This window comes from Sceloporus occidentalis, unplaced genomic scaffold (assembly GCF_023333645.1).
Source record: "Sceloporus occidentalis isolate IW3139 unplaced genomic scaffold, rSceOcc1.0.p SCAF_5, whole genome shotgun sequence".
Lineage (NCBI taxonomy): Eukaryota > Metazoa > Chordata > Lepidosauria > Squamata > Phrynosomatidae > Sceloporus > Sceloporus occidentalis.
The window spans coordinates 36,580,348-36,605,886 of NW_028316985.1; the positions used below are offsets into that span (position 1 = coordinate 36,580,348).

General features: G+C 41.5%; 1 protein-coding gene across 1 annotated transcript in view; it reads left to right on the top strand.

Moving 5' to 3' along the window:
- The first annotated feature begins 564 nt into the window (after positions 1-564).
- The window catches only part of SACK1F (scaffolding CK1 anchoring protein F), a 34,407-nt gene continuing 9,432 nt past the window's right edge, over positions 565-25,539 (top strand). Inside the window, exons 1-3 of the mRNA XM_089528238.1 lie at positions 565-1,050; positions 15,305-15,472; positions 24,757-24,878. Of these exons, the coding sequence (XP_089384364.1) occupies positions 565-1,050; positions 15,305-15,472; positions 24,757-24,878 (776 nt within the window). The remainder of the gene's footprint in view (positions 1,051-15,304; positions 15,473-24,756; positions 24,879-25,539) is intronic.

Genomic DNA, 25,539 nt, shown 5'->3' on the forward strand with positions numbered 1-25,539 from the left:
CAACTGTGCAAAAGAAGTTTACTCCATGCATCTAAGTAGACCAACAGGTCTGCAAAAACTTATGCCCGACTCCTTCCACAGGGTCCCAAAGGTGCCACCAGGAGCTCCTCGTTTGTTATGGTCATAGTCGCACACGCAGATGTGCTTTTGCACATACAATTTATGGATTACTCTGGAATAAAGCATCACTGTTCCGACGGTGGTTTGCTACTACTGGTCTGAGGCCTTGAAGTAGGTGAGCCTAGAGACCAGGGCTTGAATTTTCCCTCAGCCACGGAGACCCAACGCAGAAGGGATCCTGAGAAGCTGGAGGAGGAAGAGGCGGGTGACCAAAATGGTGGCAGTCCTGGAACCTTGTTTGCTGACTTCCTCATGTCTGAGCGAGGGAGAAAGGTTGCCTTTGCCTCTGGAGGAAGGAGAGGAGGAGGAGGAGGAGGAGGCCAGGCCTCCAGGTGAGGCGAGAGGGCCTTCCCACCTCCACCTCCACCTCCACCTCCTCCTCCTCTCCCAGGTGCAGCTCCATCTCGTCGGCAGTGGAGCCAGGAAGGCTTGGCGCGGAGGAGGATGGCGGCGTCGCAGCTGCTGTGCCTGGAGGAGGCCTTCTGTTCCTCGGCGGGCGAAGCCAGGCTGAGCGAGCACCACCCGCGCTTCTACTACAGTGAGGGCCGGCGCCGGGCCTTGGAGGCGCTGGCGGCCAAAGGCGAGAAGGCCTACCGGGAGCAGCTGCGGAAAGGGCAGCTCAGGGAGTTCCTCTCCAGCCGAGAGCTCCAGGCCTTGAAGGGCGCCTGGCGCGCTTACGAGGAAAAGGGCGGGAAGGCGGCGGCGGCGGCGGCCCCGAAGGAGCTTCTGGGCCCCTCGGGGAAGGCCCTGTCCCTGGCCTACTGGCCCGAGTGCTCCGACACCGAGGTGCCCGCGCTGGACCTGGGCTGGACCCACGGCGCCTTCTACCGCGGCCTGACCCGCCTGGCCCTCTTCACGCAGCCCCGCAAGGAGGACCAGGCCCCCCACGTCAAGCAGGTGGCCCGCGAGATGCTCCAGCAGGCCCTCAAGGTGAGTCCCTGGCTGCGGGAGTCAGAGAGAGAGGGCCCTGCTCCTCAGAAGACGGCGACGGCGCCCTCGGAGACCATGAGGGACGCTGAGGGCCTGGCCAAGGAAGGCTAAGATTAAACACAAAGCTCAGACACATCTTGAATCCAGGCTTCTAGGACGTTTGGGAATTCCTCCTGGATAGGAGGCTGAAATGGAGGCTAAGCCCTGGAAAAGGAGGACACCCAGCCACCCTGGTCATGACAGCTCTGTGGAGGAGACACCTCCAAGCACCCCCTGCCCAGGGGGACCAGATGCCCCGGCTGCCCAGCAGGACACCGAGGGCCTGGCCAAAGAGAAGCTAACAAACACACTCATATTCATGTTAAAATCATGCTCCCAATGGAGGACGTTGTGGGATTCCTCCTAGACAGAGAGTTGAGAAAGAGGTGACACTGGGGGCAGGTTGGGCAGATGTCCTGACTGCCAGGGAGGACCAGGCACCATGAAGTGTAGGACACTGGCGGGAACATGGAGAGCCAAACCAAATAAAAGTTAACAAATACACTCACATACATGTTAAATTCATGTTTTTTAGTCATGCTCCAAATGGAGGACATTTGGGAATACCTCCAGGACAGAATGATGAAATGGAGGACATGTCCTGGGAAAGGAGGGTGAGCTCAGGTTGCCACATTGCTCCTGCCTTTTAAGAGGACTTCCTCCTCCTCTGTCTTTCTTTTTCCCTTTAAGGCATTAACAGTGCCACCAGGAAGGACTTTAACTGAAGGCAGCCACCCTGTTTCTTCAGCCCATTTGAATGTTTCCCCTCAGGTCAGAGCTGGCCATAGCCTCCTGAAAGCGTCTGCTGCAAATAAGCCAGTATTTTTATTTGGACAGAGACTAGGGTTTGATTCCTCAGGGGAAGGCAATGGCAAATCTGCTCTGAACAATTCTTGCCAAGGAAACCCCTTGATAGGTTCACTTTAGGGTCACCATAGGTTGGAAATGACTCAAAGGCACATAACAACAACAAAGCTAGCATCAGTGGCAGCCCCTTTGGAAACATGTTTTTGAAAGATGCCTCTTCGTAATAGTCTCCATACCTTTTAGACCAGAATTTATCAGTAAGCCTATTCTAAAGTATAGTCTACATTTCTGATTTCTCTCCAGTTAGTTATTCTCCTCTCTCTGACTGTGTGTGCACTGCAGAAATAATGCAGGTCGACACCATTTTAACTCCATGGCTTAACGCTGTGGAATTCTGTAAATTGTAGTTTCTTGTGCTACCAGAGGCTAAATGTATCACAAAACTACAATTCCCAGAATTCCATAGCATTGAGCAGTGGTGGTTAAAGTGGTGTCAAACTGGATTATTTCTACAGGGTGGATGCTGCCTTTTTTGTTGTCAGCTCGATCCTGATTGTATCATATTTTTGGAAAATCCAGTGCCACAAGGGGGGGAAAACACACCAATATGCTTTCATGGAGTCCTATATTTTGATAACACTCCCATTATCCTATATTGGTTTCTCTCCCTGAATAAAAGTAGACGATTCCTGAATCTATAAAACCCTAAAGAATTTATATCCTTTCTCTCCCAATGTGCATCACAACATGAATTAAAACAAGGGACATGAATTAAAACCTATTAATAAAAAAGTTAATTAAATGAGGTGAAAGGAGCTTTTAGCTGTAGACATTATTATGTTCTTGGGAAGTGTAAAACATAAAAATAAACAGAATACTGTCTTCCAGGGATAGGATGTGTGTGTCTGGAATGAAGGGTATCCTCTTTTCTTTTTAAAATCATTTTTCATTAAACATAAACATGACTACAGAGAAAATTTGTGTATATATCTGAAACAAACACACATAAACAAGAGTACCCAACAAAAACCAAAACAGACAATACTTCTTACCCACTAACTGATGGCTATGTTCCACTATTACTATATTTTTACATATATTCTATTGTTGTTTTATAAATGTACAAGCTCATTAGTTCTCATTTCATGATTCTCATTACATACATAAAATTTTCAAAACTCATTAAGTTATTTCAACAGTATATATCTTTGAATTAAGTTTTCCTGATATTAAGACCCTTATGCTTTAAATTAAAAATTGTACCCTTGTCATTTTTATCCTTTAGATTCCATAAAAATTCCCTCAACTCAAATTCAAGTTTCTTATCATTTTATGCCATCTTTTTTTAAAAAAAATTCTATTACAGGAAACCATTCTTCTTCTGTTGTTCCTGTATCTTTATGATTCAACCAAGAGGTTACTTTGTCCATCTCCTGCATGTCAAATAGTTTCATGAGCCAGTCATCTAATGTTGAGAGGTCTTTTCTTGTCTTTCTGTATATGATAATATAGTTATGCTTTAGGTTTGCCATTTGTCCTGGAAAACCGGGAAAATGCCAAATTAAAGGAACTAAAAAAATATGCCAGACAGTTGGACTGGTTGAAGCAGCAAATCCTAGATTACTCCTTTGTTACACAGCATGGGCGGGAGGGAAACCAAACTCGCTTACAAGCCCAGGGCAAGGAAAGTACAAGTGCTCTGCAGCCTTTCCGTGCTTGGCTTTGTCTTCTTTCAGTCCTGGGACAAGCTATATCTCACATGACCCTTCCCTCTGCTGAAGGAAGTGGAGGAGGTCAAAGTATTAACACAGGGCTTCCCCTCCACAACAGGTCTGTCTCCCTCTTCTCACCAATGAAGTGGAAGAGTCCTGCTGTGAAAGTGAAGCCTTGAAACCTTCCTTTCTTCTTGTGGAGCCACAGATGCAAGCTGTTCTTTTTCACCAGCGGGAAAGAATGGTGTTGTTGTTGTTTTGTCATTCTGAACTTGCACCCAGCTCAGAATACTAGAGTCAACACATTCAAAATATAACTCAGAAAAGAGGAAACGCATAAGGAAGAAGCACCAAGGTGCAGTGGCATCACTAAAGAGGTGTTGTGGGTTTGCCCTGAATCAAGGGACACCCCAGAAGTGGGGTGACACCTGGTCTGACCATCTTCCTGCTAGAGGGTGAAAATGGGAGAAACGTGTCTCTCTGGCTTCATCACCGCAGTGATAGTCTCCTCCGGAGGAGGTCATGGTGGTGGTGAAAGAAAGGGGATAAGCACTTCCTTTTAGCTGCCCCCAGAAACCCCCTCCCTCAAATCAGGTAGCACCAGAGGTGGGGATGCCACTGCCAAGGTGTATACATTGCAAACTTTTTTTAAAGGCCACCTTGTTTTCTATCCTTGTTAGGGCCCATGACAGAAACTAAACTGGCAGAGCTGTCCCCTCCCCATTCCTGCAAACAGTTCTGAACAGTACAGTTGGCACTCTGTATCCATGGATTTTTTATTTCTTCCCCACCCCCTTTAGATTGTTTTGCTCAGTTGAGTTTATCACAGTTCTAATGCTTTTGTTTTCCACCCAACAGTCCAGATTGTATTACACAATAAATATATGTACTTAAGACTTCCACATTTTTTGTTTGTCCTTCAGCTTTTCAGTGATAACAGAACCCACAAAATAATTTAAAACTGAACATACCATCCTTATCACTCCCTTCCACATACATCAGTTTTGAATATTCCAATACAGTAAGATGGTATACTATATAAATCTTCACTTCCCCTCTTTCCTATTTTACTTATGTCCAGTTTTTTTGAGAGTACTTTTCCGTGTACTTCCAATCCCTACATGTTTGGACAAGTGAAGCTCTTTAGCTCTTACTAGTTCCTGTAAATGTGCACTATTGACAGGGACTGGCCATGGTGGGTGTGGAATTCTGGTAGTTGTAACTGAAAAAGTAACCCTGTTGGTGCTCTTGGACATCTCAGCAGCCTTTGATACCATAGACCATGGTATCCTTCTGGAACGCCTGAGGGAGTTAGGTATTAGGGGCATTGGGAGCACTGCGTTCCAGTGGCTCCATTCCTACCTCTCGGGCAGATTCCAGATGGTGAGGCTAGGGGACAGTTGCTCTTCTAGGAGAGAGCTGACATCTGGCATCCCTCAAGGCGCCATTCTGACCCCCATGCTGTTTAACATTTACATGAAGCCGCTGGGAGAGATCATCCAGAGACATGGGGCGCGGTGTTATCAGTACGCTGATGACACCCAAATCTATCTCTATGTCGCCGACTGTTGCAGTGACTAAGGATGGCATCTCTTCTCTGGATGCCTGCCTTGGGTTGGTAATGGGCTGGATGAGGGAAAACAAACTCAAGCTGAATCCAGAGAAAATGGAGGTACTTGTGATAGGTTCTCCAAATCCATGGATGGAATTTTGTCAACCAGTCCTGGACGGGGTCACACTTCCCCTAAAGGAAAAAGTTCGCAGTTTGGGAGTACTCCTGGACTCATCTTTACAGTTATCATCCCATGTGGATATGATGGTCAGGAGTGCATGGTACCAACTTTGGTTGATACACCAACTGCGTCCTTACCTGGACCAAAAGGACCTTAAAGCAGTGATACATGCACTGGTAATCTCTCGTCTAGTTTTCTGTAATGCACTCTACATGGGGCTACCTTTATACCAAGTTCGAAAGCTTCAATTGGTTCAAAATGCGGCAGCCAGATCAGTCACTGGATCATCTAGGACAGACCATATAACACCAGTATTAAAATCTCTTCATTGGCTGCCGATCAGCTTCCAGGCGCAGTACAAAGTGTTGGTTATTACCTTTAAAGCCCTACATGGCTTGGGCCCGAGTTACTTGAGGGAACACCTCTCTCTACACAGTCCGCCCCGCACTCTCAGAACATCTTGGAAGAATTTATTAGAACATGCAAAGACCAGGTTAACAACAACTTCCCACAGAGCGTTCACTTCCGTAGCCCCTAAACCATTGAATAGCTTGCTGGAGGAGATCCTTCTTATCACCACCTTAGATGCCTTTAAGAAGGCAATTAAGACGGACCTTTTCCGGCAGGTCTACCCACCCAATCTGTTATAAGATTCAAAAAATGCTCCACCTCCGTTTGTAATTGTATGTATTTTAGATGATGATTTAGTTAATATATTGTATTAATAGTAATGTCACTGTTTTACTGAACGTATTTTATATGGTATTGTAGTTTTTATTGCTGTAATGCTGTTTTTATCGTTGTAATCCCGCCTTGATACACAGGAAGAGGCTGGAAATATAAATAAAAATTATTATTATTATTATTAATTTGTGACCACTTAATTTTCAGGTAATTTGAGCAAGGGTCCAAAATGATTATGAGTGATAATAGTTAGCACTCAGTGCCATATTATATGATTACTTTGAAATTGGTGGATTTAATGTCGTGTCCACTGTAAAGCATGTCACTATCTCCCCCTCCTCCATTATGTTAGGGGTAAGCAGATGGAAGATTAGGATCCATTATTCAGTTTCTGCATGATTTACAGTGGTTTGGCAGGGTTTGGGACTCTGGCTGCAGATGAACAACAGTAAATAAAAGTGCAACCTTTTAAAAACCCTCTCTGCCCATTCTTGCCTTGGGCTATTTTCTTACTTTTTTGTCACTTATATTTGTCCCCCTGTCATATAGATATTAATTGGTTTCTTTTGGTCAAGTTTTTGAGCAGTTCTGCTGGTCATGCTATTAGATTAGTGTTAGCATCTCTGTTGTAGGGTAACCCAGAAGTGGATGTATATATTTAGGCTATATCTTGTGGAGTGCATTTAGTAATGTAGACTCTGCTGCCCCCAGACTTTTGTTTTGGACTTTACTCTGATTAGTAAACTTAATGAAAAACAAAACTCATTGTTTGGCCTCCTGCTTTATCCTATCCTCACCTTAAGCCATTAAAAAACAGAAACAGAGATCTCAGTTTAGATGTTCTTGAAGTTGTAATTTTAATGTAGAATGGGTATGTGTTGTGAGTACGTGTGCATCTTCATCCCCATTCCAACCCCCAATATACAAACAAGTGATATCCCCAGTATAATGCCAATTTGGCATTATAGGAGGATCTCCTAAAAAGAAGCTAGTACTGTAGTGGAGTGCTTAATTTCCCCCTGTCCTTTCTTGCCTATAAATTTGTCACCACCCCATGAATTTTTAGAGATGTACCCTATGACCTATTTGCAATTCTAATATCCTAAGTCAGGTCTACTAGCTCTGTTATACCTCTTCATGAAGCAGTAGAGGGCCAAAGCATGTGTTGTCCAAAAAGCATAGTATGCAGTTGTCAGTAGTTGTCTTAACCTTTCCACTAATGGCAGCTCCAATGGAAGGGCCAGTTGTTACTGGAAATGCAAAGGATAGAAACACTTAGCTTTCAACATTTCACAGAAACTAGGACAAAGTGATTGCTCACTCATACCTCCAGCTCCTGCCATTACCTCCTCCAGAGTGAAATAAAGAATTGCAATTGCAGCAACCAGCTCTTTGGTATAGAGTCAGTAGGTTCCTGAAATGGCTTTGTGAAAAGAGAAAGATGTAATTAGATAAATCACCCATCTTGTAGTACAGGCAATATTTCCAGTTACCCAATTACTTCCAAGATGTGAAGAGCAAACATTTAAGAAGCCAGTTGCCTTGTTTCTTCATTTCGTTTGAAGGTGGAAGAAATGGTAGCAGGGGAAGAAAGGAGTAGTGAGTAAATGAGAGTGAGTGCTTGCTTTACCACACTGCATGTGCAATGGGTGGCCAGTGGAGCTGAAGAAAACCTGACAACATACCTACACATGGCACATTCTGCATTAACATGGCATTTAACCCTAAGTCACCTTCACAGAAAGTATGGTATTTCCCCATAACATTTAGAAAACCGCAAGGCTGAGATCAGACAGGTCAAGTAAGTTGCCTATGAACAGTGATTGCCATCAGTCACTAACAGAATAGCTTTTTAGTTCTGTGCTCAAGATGGACAAAAGCGCAGGATCCCAAGACTTATAGGTCCATTTTGCTGGCTGTGGAACAGCAGAGAGGTGTCATTTTGCTTCCTGGTGCATTGTTCTTCCCAAGAATCCACACACCATTTTGTAAGCCAGGAAGAAGATAACCAATCCATAGCGGAGGGGGGGCAATGCTGCAGGATTCATTGTGAGTCCATTTGAGGAGGCTATAAAGGCAGCCCTTCAACACTGAGGCTTTGACTGCCTTCCTGCTCGCTTGCCCTCTAATTCAGGCCTGTTGAATAGCATTTTGATTTTCTTTATCATTTTTCACAACTTTTGCTAGTGTCATGAGGCAACATCAAGGACTTTGGGGTGTAGTCCATACAAGGTAAGGCCCAGCTCAAGAGATGTAGGGGCCTGCCTCATTACCAGGTAGAAGTATCTGTTTACTCCCATGGGTTCCTCCGTTGTCACTTGACTCAGTTGATCTAACAGATCAGGATGGATCAGATGGCAGTCATGTAATGGTTTCTAGATTTGTGCCTCATCATGCCTAGCCAACACTAGACAGCTGTAACAATAGAGTTGTGGCCTTTTTACCTCCAGTCCAGTGTTATACCAGCCTCTCAATGTTAGACTCACAAAGAATTGTTGTCTTTGAAATGAGGTAATTATTAATAAATTAATACTCCAAAGCAAAGAAAGAAGGACCCTGCCATACAATCATAGAGTTAGAAGAGACCTCAAGGGTCATCCAGATCAACTCCCTGCCATGCAGGAATACGCAATCAAAGCATTCCTTAGAGATGGCCAACAAATCTCTGTTTAAGAGCATCCAAGGAAGGAGACTCCACTGCACTCCAAGGCAATGTATTCCACTGTTGAACAGCTGTCTAATGAGTAGTGTCTGGATTCTGCAGCCCTCCCAGATTCCAAGGTAATGAGCTTCCCCTCTCAGTGTGTGGCAGTGCAGATTTGCCTCTAGCTGTGAAGAGCACCTCCCTATTTCCCACTTGTTCTTGCTGGTCCTCCATCTTGCTTGTATGGTCTTGTCTCTTCTATTAAAGGAGTATTTAATAAGTTCAAACTTTTCTGAGACACAGTTGACCTCTATCAAGATTGACGACTGTGGCTAACCATAGCTCTGGCAGGGTTTCCAAAGATATTCCAGCAGAAAATATATGTTATTCAGTTGCAGGACTACTGTATTGACAAATGTTGCCCATTTGAGAATTAAATTAGTTAACAAGCAATCATTTGCTATATACGTATATATATATATAGAGAGAGAGAGAAAGAGAGAGAGAGCGCTATTCAGAATGGACAAATGTGGCAGAAGAGATACTCATTAAAAAATAATCCAATGCTTTTAGGTGAGGCTTTTATTATGCAATTGCTGCCTCAAAACATTTTGTGATTGGTTCCTGACATCTTACCATTACATACTTTTTTCGTTACTAAAAATTCATTAAAGAGGGAACATCAAAGACAGAATTTCACAATGTCTTTTGTTTGGCAGTACAGTACTGGGAGATAACATTCTAAAAGCCTCCTCCTATACTACCTCATGGTAGTATAATAAGTAAGTTTAAGGCTGTATTCCTGTATGCAATTACTTTGGGTGCTAAGTCTCATTAAATTCAATGAAAAACCAGTGTATTTGTTTTGAACTTCACTGCAAGAATCAGGTACTTTTACTTGTAACTATCCAGTATTCTGGAATTCAGATAAAAATGGGGTGGATGGGGACCCTGACTTTATTTTGTATTGCAATATGGACCCAGGAATACTTAGCTAAGAAGTTATTGTAGAAAGACCTTCTTATTTCGAGCGGCATTCCCCGAATAAAGCCCCTGATGGCTTCCTCCCTCTTTTTCCCGGCAAGATGGCTGGCTGACTAGGTTTTTAATTTGTTTTTAATATTGTATTTTAATATTGTATTTGTGCTTATTGTATGTGTTTTGTAATATGTTGTACACCGCCCTGATCAACGGAAGGGTGGTATAGAAATAAAATTTTTATTTATTATTTATTAAAGCTATCTTATATCTGTTCAAATTGTCCATCTATACCAGTGCTACCTGCTGTCATAGGAAGGAGTTACTCTGAGCAAAGAGGTGGCTTGCATCACCTGCTACCTCATTCTTTTAGTTTGAGATGTCAGAGATGACATTTGTGTTGCTATTATTATCTGATACAGCTTTTAGGCCTGTTACAGACTGCCAAAATAAAGCTGCTTCGGGTTTCTTTGGAGGCATGCTGTTTAAATGATGCATGGGTCCTAAGAGTCCGGAGGTTGCGCCAAAGCCGCACTCCATTCCTAAGTACTGGAGTGCAGCTTTGGTGCAGCTTCTGGACTCTTAGGATGCATGCATCATTTAAACAGTATACCTCCAAAGAGACCCAAAGCAGCTTTATTTTGGCAGTCTGTAACAGGCCTTTGTATCCTGTGAAATGTGTGATGGTGAATACCTTTTAAAAAAATAAAAAAGTGTTATGACTAAATTCTGCAGAAGTGATTACTGCAATAAATGTGTAGTTCTATGGGTGCATCTACACTGTAGAAATAACGCAGTTAGGTACCACTTTAAATGGTGTAGCTCGATCTATGGAATCCTGGCATATGTAGACTTGTGAGACATTTAGCTTTCTCTGTCAGGCCTTTAGCTCTTTCTGCAAAAGAGTGCTGATGCTTCCACAAAACTACAAATCCCAGGATTCTATAGGATGGAGGCATGACAGTGCCAAACTGCATTGTTTGTACAGTGAAGATGCACCCTTAGTCATTGATAAAGTATTTACCTTTTTTTAAAAAATCTTTGTGAAAAAATTAAAGTTGCATTGTTTTCCCACAATGAGACAGGATAAAGTGCTATGAGGTATTTGTAGCAACAGCAAGTACATTTCTATACTGCTTATCAGTGCAATTAAGCACTCCCTAAACAGTTTACCCAGTGCAAGCTAATAGCCCCCAACAAGCTGGGTACTCATTTTAGCAACCTTAGAAGGATGCCAGCCTGAGTCGATCCTGGAGCCCTGGGATTGAACTCAACCTTGTGACTATGAATGGCTGCAGTACAGGCATTTAACCACTACGTCACCAGGGCTCCTGTACCAGGGCCGTTTCATCTCCCATTTTGGTGTCCTACCCCCTTTAATCCTACCTGTAATTTCCACTCTTCCCAATAGAAGACATCATGGTAAATATAGTAGAAACTGAATTTATATTATGGGAAGGGTTGGTATGGAAAGCTGACAAAGAACAGAAACACATGGAAGGACAGAAAGAAAAGATGCTTAGTTGTGGTAGTACAGCTCTATGACACATGATTGCTGGTAATGTCCAAACAATAGCACAGAATGGTGTGGTGTTACGATTTGCAAAAATGGGGAATTTTCATAAAATATGTTTCAAAGTATACATAGCTAGTGAGTCACCACAAGAGGAATGAGCAGCTGATATTTTCCATATCCAGCAAGCAGAGCAACTGAACCCCAGGGTGTCCCAAGCTCTCTCCCCACTGCCTCTCATTGCACCAATATTCACTCTTCACCCTGACTGGAAAAGGAAAAGGGGTGCAGCTGGCTCCCTATCCCTGTTTGCTCATTCACGAACAACCCATTGCCCAGGCACCCCCACTCAACCATCCTGTCTGGAAGGAGGACAACAATCAGGAGCAGAGCCTGGTTTACATTCAGCAGTGGTGAGGGAATTTTGACAGATTTTGTTGTATGTTATGTTGTCAGGGTGAGCTATACCACTCTTGCTGATGCTATCACCCTGCTCCTTTCTGGATGGGAAAGGGGATTGCTTTGGTGACAGCTGGCTAATGGAGAAACAAGTGGGGATGGCAAGAAGTGGCTCTTGGGCAGTCACCAGGCTGTTGTCACGTCTTTAGGGCAAGGTTGGGCTGAGCAAAGTAAGGAGAGAGGAAATAAAGCAGTGCTACTGCTATTACTGGGGGGACAAAAATCCTTACTCTGGAAAGCTGCATAGATCTGTGACAGCTCCCCAGAGTGACAAGGGCACTTCCAGGCCAGTGTAGGGAGAGGCAAATTTAACACATTTAATGTTCCACTTCCTGATACAGTTACCTCACTGAGGCTAATGGCTGAGCAAGCATTGTTGGCTGTTTTGTGGGTTTTTTGGGATATGTGGCCATGTTCTAGAAGCGTTTATTCCTAATGTTTCACCAGTATCTGTGGCTGGCATCTTCAGAGAATGCTGACCTGGAAGAGAGTGGAGTGTGTGTTTGTGTGTGTGTATACACACACACACACACTGTATGTAAATGCACACACATACTGTGTGACACTGGGTAAGGAGGAGTGATTCCCATGTTAATCTGTGTATTGTTCCATTGTTGATGGCAGGGCCTCAGGGTGGGAGGATATGCAGAAGAGGATTAGTGTCTGCTAATTGGTGATCATTGTCTGCTGGGAAAGCCCCTGGCCCTGGGTGGTTTCTCATTTGCATTTGCTGAGTGCTGATTTTGCTGTTTTGCAGGACTGGTAGCCAAAATTTGTTTACTTTAAGGGTTTCATCTTTCCTGTTGAAGTTGTCCAAGTGTTGAACACTTAAACCACATAAAATAATTTTAACACAGTAACAACGCTAGTAAAACATTGTTAAAACACATAAACATAAGACAATTAACATAATCAGGCATAAATTAAAATACTCTAATTTAAAATTCATGGTTTAGAATCAGCTGGGAGGGTCTGCTGGGAGAAGTGGTCTTTAATTCCCTTTTAAATTCTGACAGCATATTTAGCTGACAAATCTCCCATTCCACAGTCTAGGGGTGGCCAAGGAAAAAGTCCTCAGAATGACAATGGCCGGTCTAGTTCTGGCCAGTTGAAGTAGATGTACCCCAGAGGATCTGAGTGTACAGGTCACATTATACAGCAGGAGGAGATCTTGTAGTTCACCTGGGAAACCCCCCCCCCCCATGTAGGGTTTTAAAGGTTATAACCAACAATTTGTACTTTGTCCAGTAACTAACTAGAAGTCAGTGGAGTCATTTTAATAATAATAATAATAATAATAATAATAATAATAGGTTTTATTTATATACCGCCCAATCACTGGGAATCCAAGCGGTTTACAACAGAGGGGATAATAGACAGTTCCCTGCCCTTAGGCTTACAATCTAAAAGACATGACACAAAAGGAGAAGGGAATGGTGAGCGGGGGAGAGCATCAGGTCCAGCATTTAATATTGATGTGATATGTTCGTGCTCAAAAAAATAGTAGAGAGACATCCCCTAAATCAGCTATATCTAATATATTTAGCCACAGGAAAAACACACTGTGCAAAACATTGTCTTAAGGTAGTGTTCCCTAAATTCCCTTAACTGTCCCAGAATGAAATAGTTGTTGAACATTACAGGAGTAATGACTGGATTAGATGGGATAAAGCAGGGGTAGGCAACCTGCGGCCCGCGGGCCGGATCCGGCCCGCCAAGGCCTTCCAAGCGGCCCCCGAGCAGTCCTGCCGCCGATTGCCGCCGATTTCCCCTGTTTTTCGCCGCTCCAGCGCCATTTTGTTTTTCAAAATGGCGGCCGAAGTCTCGTGTGACCTCAGGATGTCAAAGGTCACACGAGTTTTCGGCCGCCATTTTGAAAAACAAAATGGCGGCACCCATGTAGGAGGCCTGGTGCAGCCGCTGGAGCACGCCAACAGGGCTCCAGGAGCTGCAGTAGGCCTGCAGCAGGCTCCACCTCGCTCTCTGCCCTCCTCCTCCTCCTTCCTAAGAGCAGGGAAAGGAGGAGGAGGAAGCAGAAGGAGTGCAGAGTGAGGGAGAAAGGGAGCCAGAGCAGCAGCTGCAGCCACAGCAAGGCCAGAGGTCGGTTCATTGGGGGAGGGGGTTAGCTGGGTGTTCTTTCTGCAAACTTCCCTCTCAACACCCTGTGGCTTTTCTGGGTTGAAACTGTGTGCATGCTTGCTGCAGTTTATTTTCAGTTGCATTGTAGTAACTTCCTTGTTTGTAAGTTTATTAGTATTATTATTAGTAGTAGTACTACTACTTCCCCTGGGTGTTCTTTCTGCAAAATCGCCTCTGAGCACCTTGTGGCTTTTCTGGGTTGAAATTGTGTGCATGCTTGCTGCAGTTTATTTTCAGTTGCATTGTAGTAATTTCCTTGCTTGTAACTTTATTCTTAGTATTATTTATTATTATTACTACTTGCCCTGGGTGTTCTTTGTGCAAAATCCCCTCTCAATGAGAAAGAGCAGGAAGAGGAGAAAGAGGAGGAGGAGTGTGACTTTCCAAAGTGCATTTCTGTGTATTTTTGGTGCATTTATTGCTGAAAGGTCTGCTGTAACAATGATAGTAGTGGAGGTGGTGATAATGATGATGATGCTTCGGTGGAAGCTCCGCCCCATAGAGTGGAAGCTCCACCCCTGGCATGTGGCTCCTCCCCTGGAGGGTGGAAGCTCCACCCCCAGCATGCAGCTCCGCCCCTGGAGAGTGGAAGCCCCACCCCTGGCATGCGGCTCCACCCCCGGAAGGTGAAGCTCCACCCCCCGGCTTCGGCCCCCCAGTTGTCTGAGGGACAGCAACCTGGCCCCTGGCTCAAAAAGGTTGCCTACCCCTGGGATAAAGCATACTGGAGGAGGATTTTGTTTGTCTTTGTTTTTAGCATATTAGTATATTAATTTAGTATTTTATAGTGTGGTGTTTTTTGTTCGCTTTTTATTGTATATGTTTTGATGTACCACCCTTTGGTGGAACGGGTCTTATAAATAAACATTATAATAATAATAATAATAATAATAATTATTATTATTATTATTATTATTATTATTATTATACTATTACTACTACTTCATTGGAATGACCAAAAAAAATTCAGAGACCGATTCTCCAACCATCCCTAGAAGAGAAACAGTTACATTGTGTTAATTACTTCCTTGTTCATATGTTTGTTAGATTGTTTCAAAGTCATTATCCTAACCGGATTGTAATGCTGCTCATGCTGCTTCTGGTAAACCACCGGTGAAGGTGGGGGGAGACAACTGTAATCATTGTTACTGGGTAGATAAATGCCAAATTTGTTTGTTTGTGAGTGATGGAGAGAGATTTTCCAGACTACATTGGTTAAAATAATTGTGAGAAACTGGGCAGGCATGTAGCACAAAGAGAGAAAGAAATATTATGGGATTCTCTAGACATCTACTTGACATAGAACATTCAGTGAAAGCCCCTGAGGTGGTTCTCAACAAGAACTGACAAGTTTCTAATGTGTGAAAGTAATAAGAATCATGCTATGAAATAATAACTTCTCGAACATGTTGAAGCATATGTTTCTCATAATGTAGAGTGTCATTATATGATATCACTTGATGGCCTGAAGGTACCACTTGGTGGCCTGGTGTTTTTTTATAATAGTTTTCTAATAAGTGTATTTCTTCTTTCTGTCCATGACTAGATCATTGCGATAGTCATGGACCACTTTACTGACAGAGACATCTTCCAGGATGTTGTAGATGCAGCATATAAGCGGCGGATCCCAGTCTATATCATCTTGGATGAAGAAGGTTCAAAGTTCTTCTTGGAAATGTGCAAGTGCATGGAACTTAGTGAATTCCATATCAGGGTAAGAAGATATGCACTTTGTATTGATTGTTGAAATATTTTATGAGATGTGAAAGTACAGATTTTATTGTAAACCTAAGATAAACAGGGTTCAACTGGATGGCCTTTGTGGTCTCTTCCAACTCTATGATTTGATGAAGAACTATGGTCTTGATGAAGGACTTTATGTTTTCGTGAGGTTGTATATAGCCAATTTGAGAATTTAATATGGATTGTTATAATTGTAATAGCCTCCAGATCTTTTAGAACCAGAGTTTATGAGTAAACCTAATCTAAAGTATGGTCCACATTTCTGATTTTTCTCCAGTTAACTCTTCTCTCTCTTTGGTTGCATCTGCACTGCAAAAATAATCCAGGTTGACACACTTTACCTGCCATGATTCAATACTATGGAATTCTGGGAATTATAGTTTGTTGTTGCACCACAGCTCTTTGACAGAGAAGGCTAAATGTCTCACAAAACTACAATTCCCAGAATTCCATAGCATTAAGCCATGGCAGTTAAAGTAGTGTCATACTGGATTGTTTCTGCAATGTGAATGCAGCCTTTCTCTCTTTCTCCTCTGCTTTCTTCATTCTCTTTCTTCTCCTAATAAAGGAAAAAGAAAATGGAGATAATCCCATTGATGCAATCTACCACTGCTGAAGGTGCAATACATTTATATGTCACAACCCCACAACTGAAGACCAGTATTAAATGTAGGTGGAAAGACACCTTTTAGAATCAGGATATTGTTCCAGATCTCTCAACTTAAATAAAAAAAAAGTTATTTTATTGGGTTTCTGGGTATCTACTGTACATTGCAGCTAGAGAAATGCAAAATTTACAAAATATTTGCATCTGGTCCTGTGATCTTAATTGCAGAAATTATAAGAATTCAGAACTCTTTCTTCCCCTATCAGTCTCATCAACTGTTTTATTTTGTAGATAGGTGGTTTATTTTATTTTAATGCTTCAGTTGGTACCTTCCAGGTATCAGTTTCAGTCACTTTTATAGTCCCACTATCAAAGCTGGGATTTCTAAGATCTTTGTTTAAACAGTTCACATATTATATTGTTTTTATTAGTGCATTAGTGCATTTATTAGTGCATACAGCTTTGTGTGATCTAACATAATAAGAGAGTGCCTAAAATATTCCTAAGGATAGCCAGGAATCTTGCCCAAGCAAGAAATCAAAGAGACAGCAGAACATTTCTGAAACATTTTAACATTTAATAGATTTGATTCTCAGTTCTGGACTCTAGTATTCCTGCAGTGTCGTCTATAGTAACTCATACAGATATTAATTATAATTCAGAGCTTTAGTACATGTTGCCATACAGAAGCTTTCATATGAAACAGGCATGGTTCCCCACTCCATCTCTTTTATCTGAAGGATTGAGTGTTCTTTGCCATTTGCAAGAAATCCTTTATCTGTCAAGGGTTACCACTAGTTACCTTCTGATTACCCAGATTTCCAGCTTGTGAACAACTGTATTATCCAGATAGGCAAATTAGCATGACACACTCTTTAAGTAATCTTAAGTATTGGAATTTTGGGATATTTAACATGGGGAAATAAACATGCAGCTTTATAAAATAATTTAAGGTATTCATTTGTATTATCAAAGCAGTAACATAGATTACTACTTCTCTTGGGGAGGAACATAGACTTTTCAATCTAGGCACAAAATTTATATACTGACATTGTATATAAGGAATAACACATTTTACATCAATTTGCTGTAGCTGACATTGTAGCACTTAGAATTGCAATATCTAATAGCCTATATGTGCCCTGTTTCTAGTGAACTTTTCTTCCCATTCCCTCCAGCAGCCATTAGCTGCCACTGGTTACCAGTTTGTTTTAAAATTCCAAATGACCTATAGCCAAGTTGTTTTCAAAGTCACTTCTCTCTGCACCTGCCCAAGATCTCCGATCCTCTTCTGTGTATCAGGTATGGAAGATGGACAAAACAGAGAGGTTTTGACTGCTATGTTTACTAATCCATAGTTGATTTGCCCTTTTTGATTTTCTTTTTTATGATCTATTGTTTTATTATAAACTGCCTTGAATACATTGCAGTGTGGAAAGTTAGGACAGGAAATATTAACACATATAAATTGCTAGGCCAATGATAAGACGATCTAAGTTTCATATGTACTGTAATGAGAAGAGCCCAAGAGCCTTTTTCTTCACTTCTGTTACTCAGACAAGGCTTGGATAATACAACTGCAATGTATTGTGGGTACAGACATACAAATATAAAATTACTTGGGAGACAACAACAAAAAATCAGTATTTTAAACACAAAAAATCTTGTTAAATCATATTGCTAGCCTCAGTAGCTAAGGCTAGCAATTCTATGGTATGGTACCTTTCTGTGGTATGGTATTGAATTTACTAGGTAAACATAATCTGACAGCTTCTTTCTCCTTACAACAACGAATGAACAAATTTCTTTTATTATTGTTTCAAGAAAGAATTAAAAAGGAAATCAACTTGCCAGATTCTGCTATGACTTCCATTTAAGCCTACTCAAATACTGCTTGATAAAGAATTTGTATAGCTACCCACAGTGGTTAATAAAAAGATGGACTTTGCACTGCATGCAAAGATAATGAATATGAAAGTCAAATGGTCAGGAAAACAATCTTAGTGATGATTCTGTAATGGAAAAGATTTATGCAGGCTGCATGTTAGACGTGTCAAACCTGAATTGTGAACATCGAAAGTACAGTGGTCCTTGTACTTTCGCTGGGGTTAGGGGTGAAAGACCCTCATGTATGTGGAAAAACCACAAATAAAAAAACACTATTCTTTTTACCTAAGAGAACACCACTCTAGGAATCTCCAGATCCTCCAGTGCAACTGTATGGTCAACATCTGGCAGATGTTGATCGTAGAATCATGCCAGAGGGCCTACCAATGCATAGAGAAGTGTTTTCTCTAGGAACTTCTAGATTCTCCAGCAGAACTCTATGGTCAGCTTCTGGCAGAGTTGCACTGGAGGACCTAGAGATTCCTAGAGAGAATATATTAATCAAACCCCTAAATAATGAAATCTGCAAATGTCAAAGCCTCAAATGTGGAGGGCCAACTGTATAGTCGTCCTTCCTAACTCGTGGATCTGAGATCTGCGACCTTGAATATCTGCAGAGGGGCAACCTCTGCTATTTTCAATGGCGCGCGCACCCAGACCATGCACACAGGGGCATGCCCCATTTAAACCTATAGGATTTGAATATGCGCAAGCCTCCGCTTTTGCGCGGGGGGGGGGGGGGGCAGAACAGTGTATATTCCTTCCAGTGAATCTTTTGGTATCAGCAAGATTTTTTCAAATTTAAATAATTTTACTAACTCAATTTAAAATTAGAACAAACCACATTCACAAAATATATAGAGGCATAACAACTTGACTGCACATAGCAATACATTTTACATTCTTACTCATATCCCTAGTTCATTTTCTCAATCTTCACCACTTCCCCCCATTCATCCCTTACCCTTCCACCCTCCATTGCCTTCCACTCTTACTATATCATCCCTCATTCTTTGTTTAATTTCACTTCCTCTTTTCTTCCACTCAAACCTACCCCTTTGGTATCAGCAAGATATATAGTGCCGCTCTTACATACACAGCAGTGTTTTATTGGTGGTGGCTCCAGCCTAACATTACGGGCTCTCTTGCTTAAAGACGTTCATCTATACTAGAGGCTATTAAAGTTTACAAAATGATTAAAACTCCCTTTTCATACTCCAATGATACTTTATTTGTTGCTGCTAAGTACCAACAGATAGTTTTTGATAAGGGCATATGGTTATTGTTGTTGTTGCCATTTAGTATGAAAATGTTATGTGACTACTATTGTGAGTTACCTTGAGGTCTTGTGGAGAAGAGAAAGAAACTGGAATAATAAGTAATAAGGAACCTTTGAGTGTCCAGATCTGTGAAATGTAGAAATTATACACCAGCCATGAGATCCAAAGGGTTTCTTCTTATCTTGATTTTACAGATGAAATCTGGTGAAAGAAAACATAAACCTGTCACCTGTTCGGGAACAGAATATACTGTAGAGATTTGTGGGATCCACTTCTTTGGGTTTCTACTTAACAGCATTCAAAATGTTGTATTGCAAGATTGTAAATAAGACTCATTGCAGGACCACAGACAAAATGCTTTCCTTACTGCTGTCTCTTCTTCTGTGTTTAAGAAAGTAAACTGTTACCATGATAGTGTGTTAAGAAATATTACAGTATTTAAGTAGAACAATAGTACTATAAAATATGAAACAAGGTAATAGTACAGTTGGTCCTCTGTATGCACAGATTCCTTATCCATGGCTTCAAAAATGTTTTAAAATATATAAATTCCAAAAACCAAACCTTGATTTTGCCATTTTACATAAGGGACACTATTTTACTACACTGTTGTATCTCATGAGACTTGAGCATCCACAGATTTTGGTATCCACATGGGGTCCTGGAACCAAACCCCAGTGGGTACCAAGAGCCCACTGTAATAGTCTTAAATTGTTAGACTAAGTTCTGCACCACCGAAATAATGTGGTTTGACATCATTTTAACTTCCATCGCTCAATGCTATAGAATTCTGGGATTTGTTGTTTTGTGAGGTGTTTAGCCTTCCCTGTCAGAGAGCTCTGGTGTCCCACCAAACTACAGATCCCAGGGTTCCATAGCACAGAGGCATGGCAGTTAATATGGTGTCAAACTGCATTATTTGTGCAATGCAAATGCAACCTAGGCCTTGTGGTTCTGTTGAAGCTAACCAAGGCTTCCTTAAAATGGACATCAGTAAGGGGCGCTTAAGCAACCCAATCGATAATGTACCTGACTTGCCCAATCTTCCTTTGTGACTTCAGTTATAAGGGAATGCTGAACAAATTCTAGGATGCAACATTAGTTCCTGTGAGATAACAGCTAGGTGCAAAACGTTTGGCCAATGCTACACAAAGTAAGTGCAAGCTCTAAAATATACCACACAGAATCTATGCATCCTTTAGTTGGGCACATATTTTTCAGCTATGTAGAGGATTTGATGATAAGAATCTTCAAAATCTGCTGATTTAGATTATTACCAGTATCCTATTTTTATGTGTAAAAATGTTACTTGTTAGCCCAATAGAGCTAACAAGTTAAACATTTTAAGCCTGCAGTTAAATAGGGATAAGACCTGGGGAACTCAGAGGGACTTTGGGATACATATAAAGAGGGTTGTGGTATAACACTATTAATAATACATTCCATATACTTCAAGGCTGGGATGTTGCATATTGATTTGCAGTTGTACATTTTTTGATCTTGGTGTTTGCTTTTCTGAACTACAGATTGAATCCTTGCCACCTTATATTCAGAATTAATTTGCCTTGATTGCAGTAGTGCTTGCATAATTGTGCTGAGTATTTCAGCCCATGTTGAGAAGCATGTCCTGGCAATTACTCTGTTCTTTCTTTATACAAAGGGTGAAGTTTCTTTATTCTTCCACTGCCTTCTGTTTAACATTCTGTGCAAATGACGAAGGCTCCCTTCTACTGTCTCTTACTCTAGGATACTACAGTCAAGAAGGAAATGTCTTTATTCACTGACTTTCTTTTCTATACCACTATTTAGGCCTGCAAATGTGCTACTTCTAATCATAGTTCGCCCACTGTTAAATTGGTATGTCAGCCATCTATGTTACAGAGCTGTTGTGTATCTGAATGAGATGAGAAACACCTTTACACCCAACATGACTAAAAAAAACCTAGCATCAATAATAAGAGTAGAAAAACATTCCCTTTACAGTCATCTCTCTGTATCCACAGATTGCTTATCCACAGCTTCAATATTTTTTAAAATATATTTAAAAATATATAAACTCCAAGAAGTAAACATTGATTTTTGCCATTTTACACAAGGGACACCATTTTTCCACACCATTGTATACAATGGCACTTGAGCATCCATGGATTTTGGTATCCATGGGAGGTCCTGCAATCAAACCTCAGCGGATACCAAGGGCCCACTGTAATTGTTGTGTTAATTGATTTTAACTTGTTATTGTGAGCTATATTTATATACAGTTTTTATTGTTTTAATTTTATTCAAGGAGGGAGGATGAGGGTTGGGGGATTCAGGGGTTTGTTTTGTTGGATTATTTTGTATTGTATTAACCTCTTTTCTTTCCCGCCTCGATCCCCAAAAGGGAAGAGGCGGGATATAAATAAATACTGTATTATTATTATTATTATTGTTATTGTTATTGTTATTTATTTGTTGTCACGTTGGCCTTGATCTGTGGTAACCTAATGAATGAATGATCTCCTAGAGCAGTGGTTCCCAACCTTCCTAATGCCGTGACCCTTTAATATAATTCCTCATGTTGTGGTGACCCAAACCCATGAAATTATTTCCATTGCTACTTCACAACTGTAATTAAATAGGTGTTTTCCAATGGTCTTAGGTGACCCCCATGAAATGGTCATTCGACCCCCAAAGGGGTCCCGACCCACAGGTTGGGAACCACTGTCCTAGAGACTCTATTCTCAATACCACTGCTCTGGTCGTGCAAACTCAGGGTCATGGCTTTCTTGTTTAAGACTATCCACCTATAATGCGGTCTTTCTCTTTTCTGAAGAATCATGTCATTTCATATATGTCCAAAGTGTGAGAGCCTCAGTTTAGTCATTTTGGCTTCTAATGAGAGTTCAGACTTGATTTGCTATCAGGCCCATTTATTTCTATTTTGATAGTCAATGGTATTCTTGTTATTCATAGAACTCTCCACCTCCTTAAATGAGTTGTTTCTCTTCCTGTTAGTTTTCACAACCACACATAGAAATCAGAAATACTACAGCATGGATGATTATGACTTTGGCATTTAATGATAAATCTTTGTACTTGATTCCCTATATTTATTTGTTCCTTATAATCAAAGTTGTCATCTTTCATCAGACAACTGCACAAATAAGCTTGATGTTTTTCCCATTTTTTTAAAAAAAATAGTAATAGCATGTACATTTCTGTAGTGCTTATCAGTGAACTCAGCATTCTCTATGCAGTGTATAATCTGTAAGCTACTTGCCCCTAACCAGCTCAGTACTCATTTCACCAACCTACAAAAGGATGGAAGGCTGAGTCCACCTTGGAGCCCTAGGATCAAACTCAACCTTATGGCTTCAGTACCAGCATTTAACTACTGCGCCACCAGGCCTAATTCAGACTAAAGCTTTGTATTTTGATTTCACTTCATTCTTTTCCTTTTGAAACCAGCAGATGGGGCAGGGGCGCATTGTTAGAAGACATTTCTCATATAGAAGTGCAGGCCAAGATCCTGCATCAAACATGTAGCCACTGTGTTGTAGCTATGATTTAACTCCCCATGTGATCCTTGAAACCCACCTTAAAAGCCTGTCAGCCTTCTGGAGCAACATTGATGTGCTTCTGAGTTTGGCACTGCAGAATGTTGTGACCAGCTAACTCCAGTCAGTGAGGAAGATTGTAATGAAAAATTGTGACAGGTTCCTATAGGGGTGCCTGCTTTAGCTTCCTGCAGCCTCGCTTGCTGGTAGGAAGAGGCAGGTCTCATCATTCTGCAGCACCCCACCCAGCAACAGAACAGACCTGCAATCATTTTGGATGGCTGACTAGCTTTCAAGGTATGTTTCAGAATCATTTGTAGTCATGATAATAGTGCCATGATTGCAAATAAGAATAAGAAGCAGTTACAATATCTGAAGTCTAATAGCAGAATTAATGCAATTTGACACTGCTTTAACTGTCATGGCTCAATGCTATGGAATTCTGGCATTTGTAGTTGTGCAAGATATTTAGCCTTCTCAGTCAGAGAACTCTGGTGTCACAACAAGCTACAAATCCTAAGATTCTAAAGCTTTGTAGCAGCAGCCTCAGTTGACTAACAGGATGCCAATGGCAGAATACTGTATGGCTACAGTTCCTCCTAATTGAAGATAACAGAAATTAACCATCATTTTGACTTGAGCAACATTTTAGAATTTTAGGCTAAGGGTTATTTTCTTCCCTGAAAAGCTATCTTCTTGCTCATCCCTTCTACCAATAGCAATAACAAGTACATTTCTATAGGTAAGGCACAGAACTAATTTACGGGGACTGATATAGTTCTGAATCCATTTTGATACTGGAAACGGGAGACACCTATTTATCCTCCTTACCAGCAGTTATTGAATATGAAACACCAGTTCTAGTTTAGGTGAAGGAAAGGCAACTAGATAAATGCAATGTCAAGGCTGTGAAAACTGTATCTGCTGAATTCATCTCTGACATAGAATTCTTAAGATGAAATAAGCAAACTGAGTATGTCCCCATGCCAAGAGAAATATGGAATATAAATTAAATAAAATGGAGTAAAATAACATAACAGCATGTTTTCCTGGATATAGGATCTTATAACCTTATTTAGTCTCATCTTTGTTTTTGCTTATAGACTCTTTAAAAAGTAAACAGTGAATCATTGTTCAAAAGTCAAGAGGAAACTAAGTAAGATTATAGTTATACAGCCCAGATAACCTGTGTCAGAAGTTCTCAGAAATCCCTGTACTCTGACAAGATTATTCACCTCAGTCCCTTCTCTCTTCTTTGGCCTAGATATAACTGTGGCTTAGTTACTTTTCATGTCTTTGGCCTCAAGCAGACGGGCAGCTTGGAGCAGCCTCTGTCTGTTCCAACCACAAGCGTGTCCTGAGTGGCACAGGACTGTAGTGACCAAATGCCATGGGACAGAGGCCGGCCGCTGCTGCAGTGCGCAACAGACTGCCAGCAAGGTGACATTTTTGGCCTGTGTGTTTCAGGCCTTGGTTAGCTTTGCTACCTACATATTTTCTAGTGTCGTATCTGCTTTAGTCTTAAAGTGCCATCCAAAAGACTGCCACTGGTCCATGGACCACAACTTTGAGCAACACTGGTATGAGCAATACTATATGGCTTAATCTGACAGTCCTTTAAATTTCTCACAATTCCTAAATAAACACATAAATAAATAAAACCTCTGACCTAGCATTGCTCTGGGGAATAGTGGAGGTAGTGCTAGCATCTCAGCACTCCTTGGAGTGCTGATGCCACAGTGAGGTAAGTGTGCCAGAAGTAATCAATGAAGGTGAGGATGGATCCCTAGTGGACCCTTTGCGTAAGGCATTTCAAAGCTGTATCTGACCCTGAGTGTATGTGAGGAGGGGACATAGAAAAGTGAGGTGATTAAAATGTTGCCTTTGTTGAGAAGATCCTAAGTTTTTGTGCACTGCTTATTCTATTTTATCTTCCTGTCAGAATATCCGTGTGCGTTCTGTGACTGGAGTTGGATTCTATATGCCAACAGGGAAGATCAAAGGCAATTTGGGCTCCCGTTTCCTGATGGTGGATGGTGAAAAAGTCCTCACTGGATCCTACAGGTCAGATGGTCTATTAATTTATGTTTGTACATGATACGTGTGTGTGTGTGTGCATCTATGTATGTCTAGAAGATATACATCTGATTTACCCTCAGCAATATGCTCAACAATGACTCCTTTTCATCCTGGAGAGAAGTGACCAGTGGGGTGCCACACGCTGTCCTGGGTCCAGTGCTATTCAAAATCTTCATCATTGACTTGGATGACAGAATTGGGGTCATACTTATCAAATTTATAGATGACACCAAATCAGGAGGAGTAGCTAATACCCCAGAGGACAGGATCAAAATTCAAAATGACCTAGATAGACTAGAAAGCTGAGCCAAAGCTAACAAAATGAATTTCAACAAGGAGAAATGAAAGGTACTGCACTTGGGGCAGGAAAATGAAATGATATAGGATGGGTGACACCTGGCTGAAGGAAAGTACATGTGACAGGGATCTAGGAGTCCAAGTAGACCACAAGTTGAACATGAGTCAACAGTGCGATGCGGCAGCTAAAAAGGCTAATGAGATTTTAGGCTGCATCATTAGAAGTAAAATATCTAGATCAAGGGAAGTAATAGTGCCACTGTATTCTGCTTTGGTCAGGCCCTGTCTGGATTACTGTGTCCAGTTCTGAGCACAACAATTCAAAAGGGATGTTGAGAAACTGGAGCGT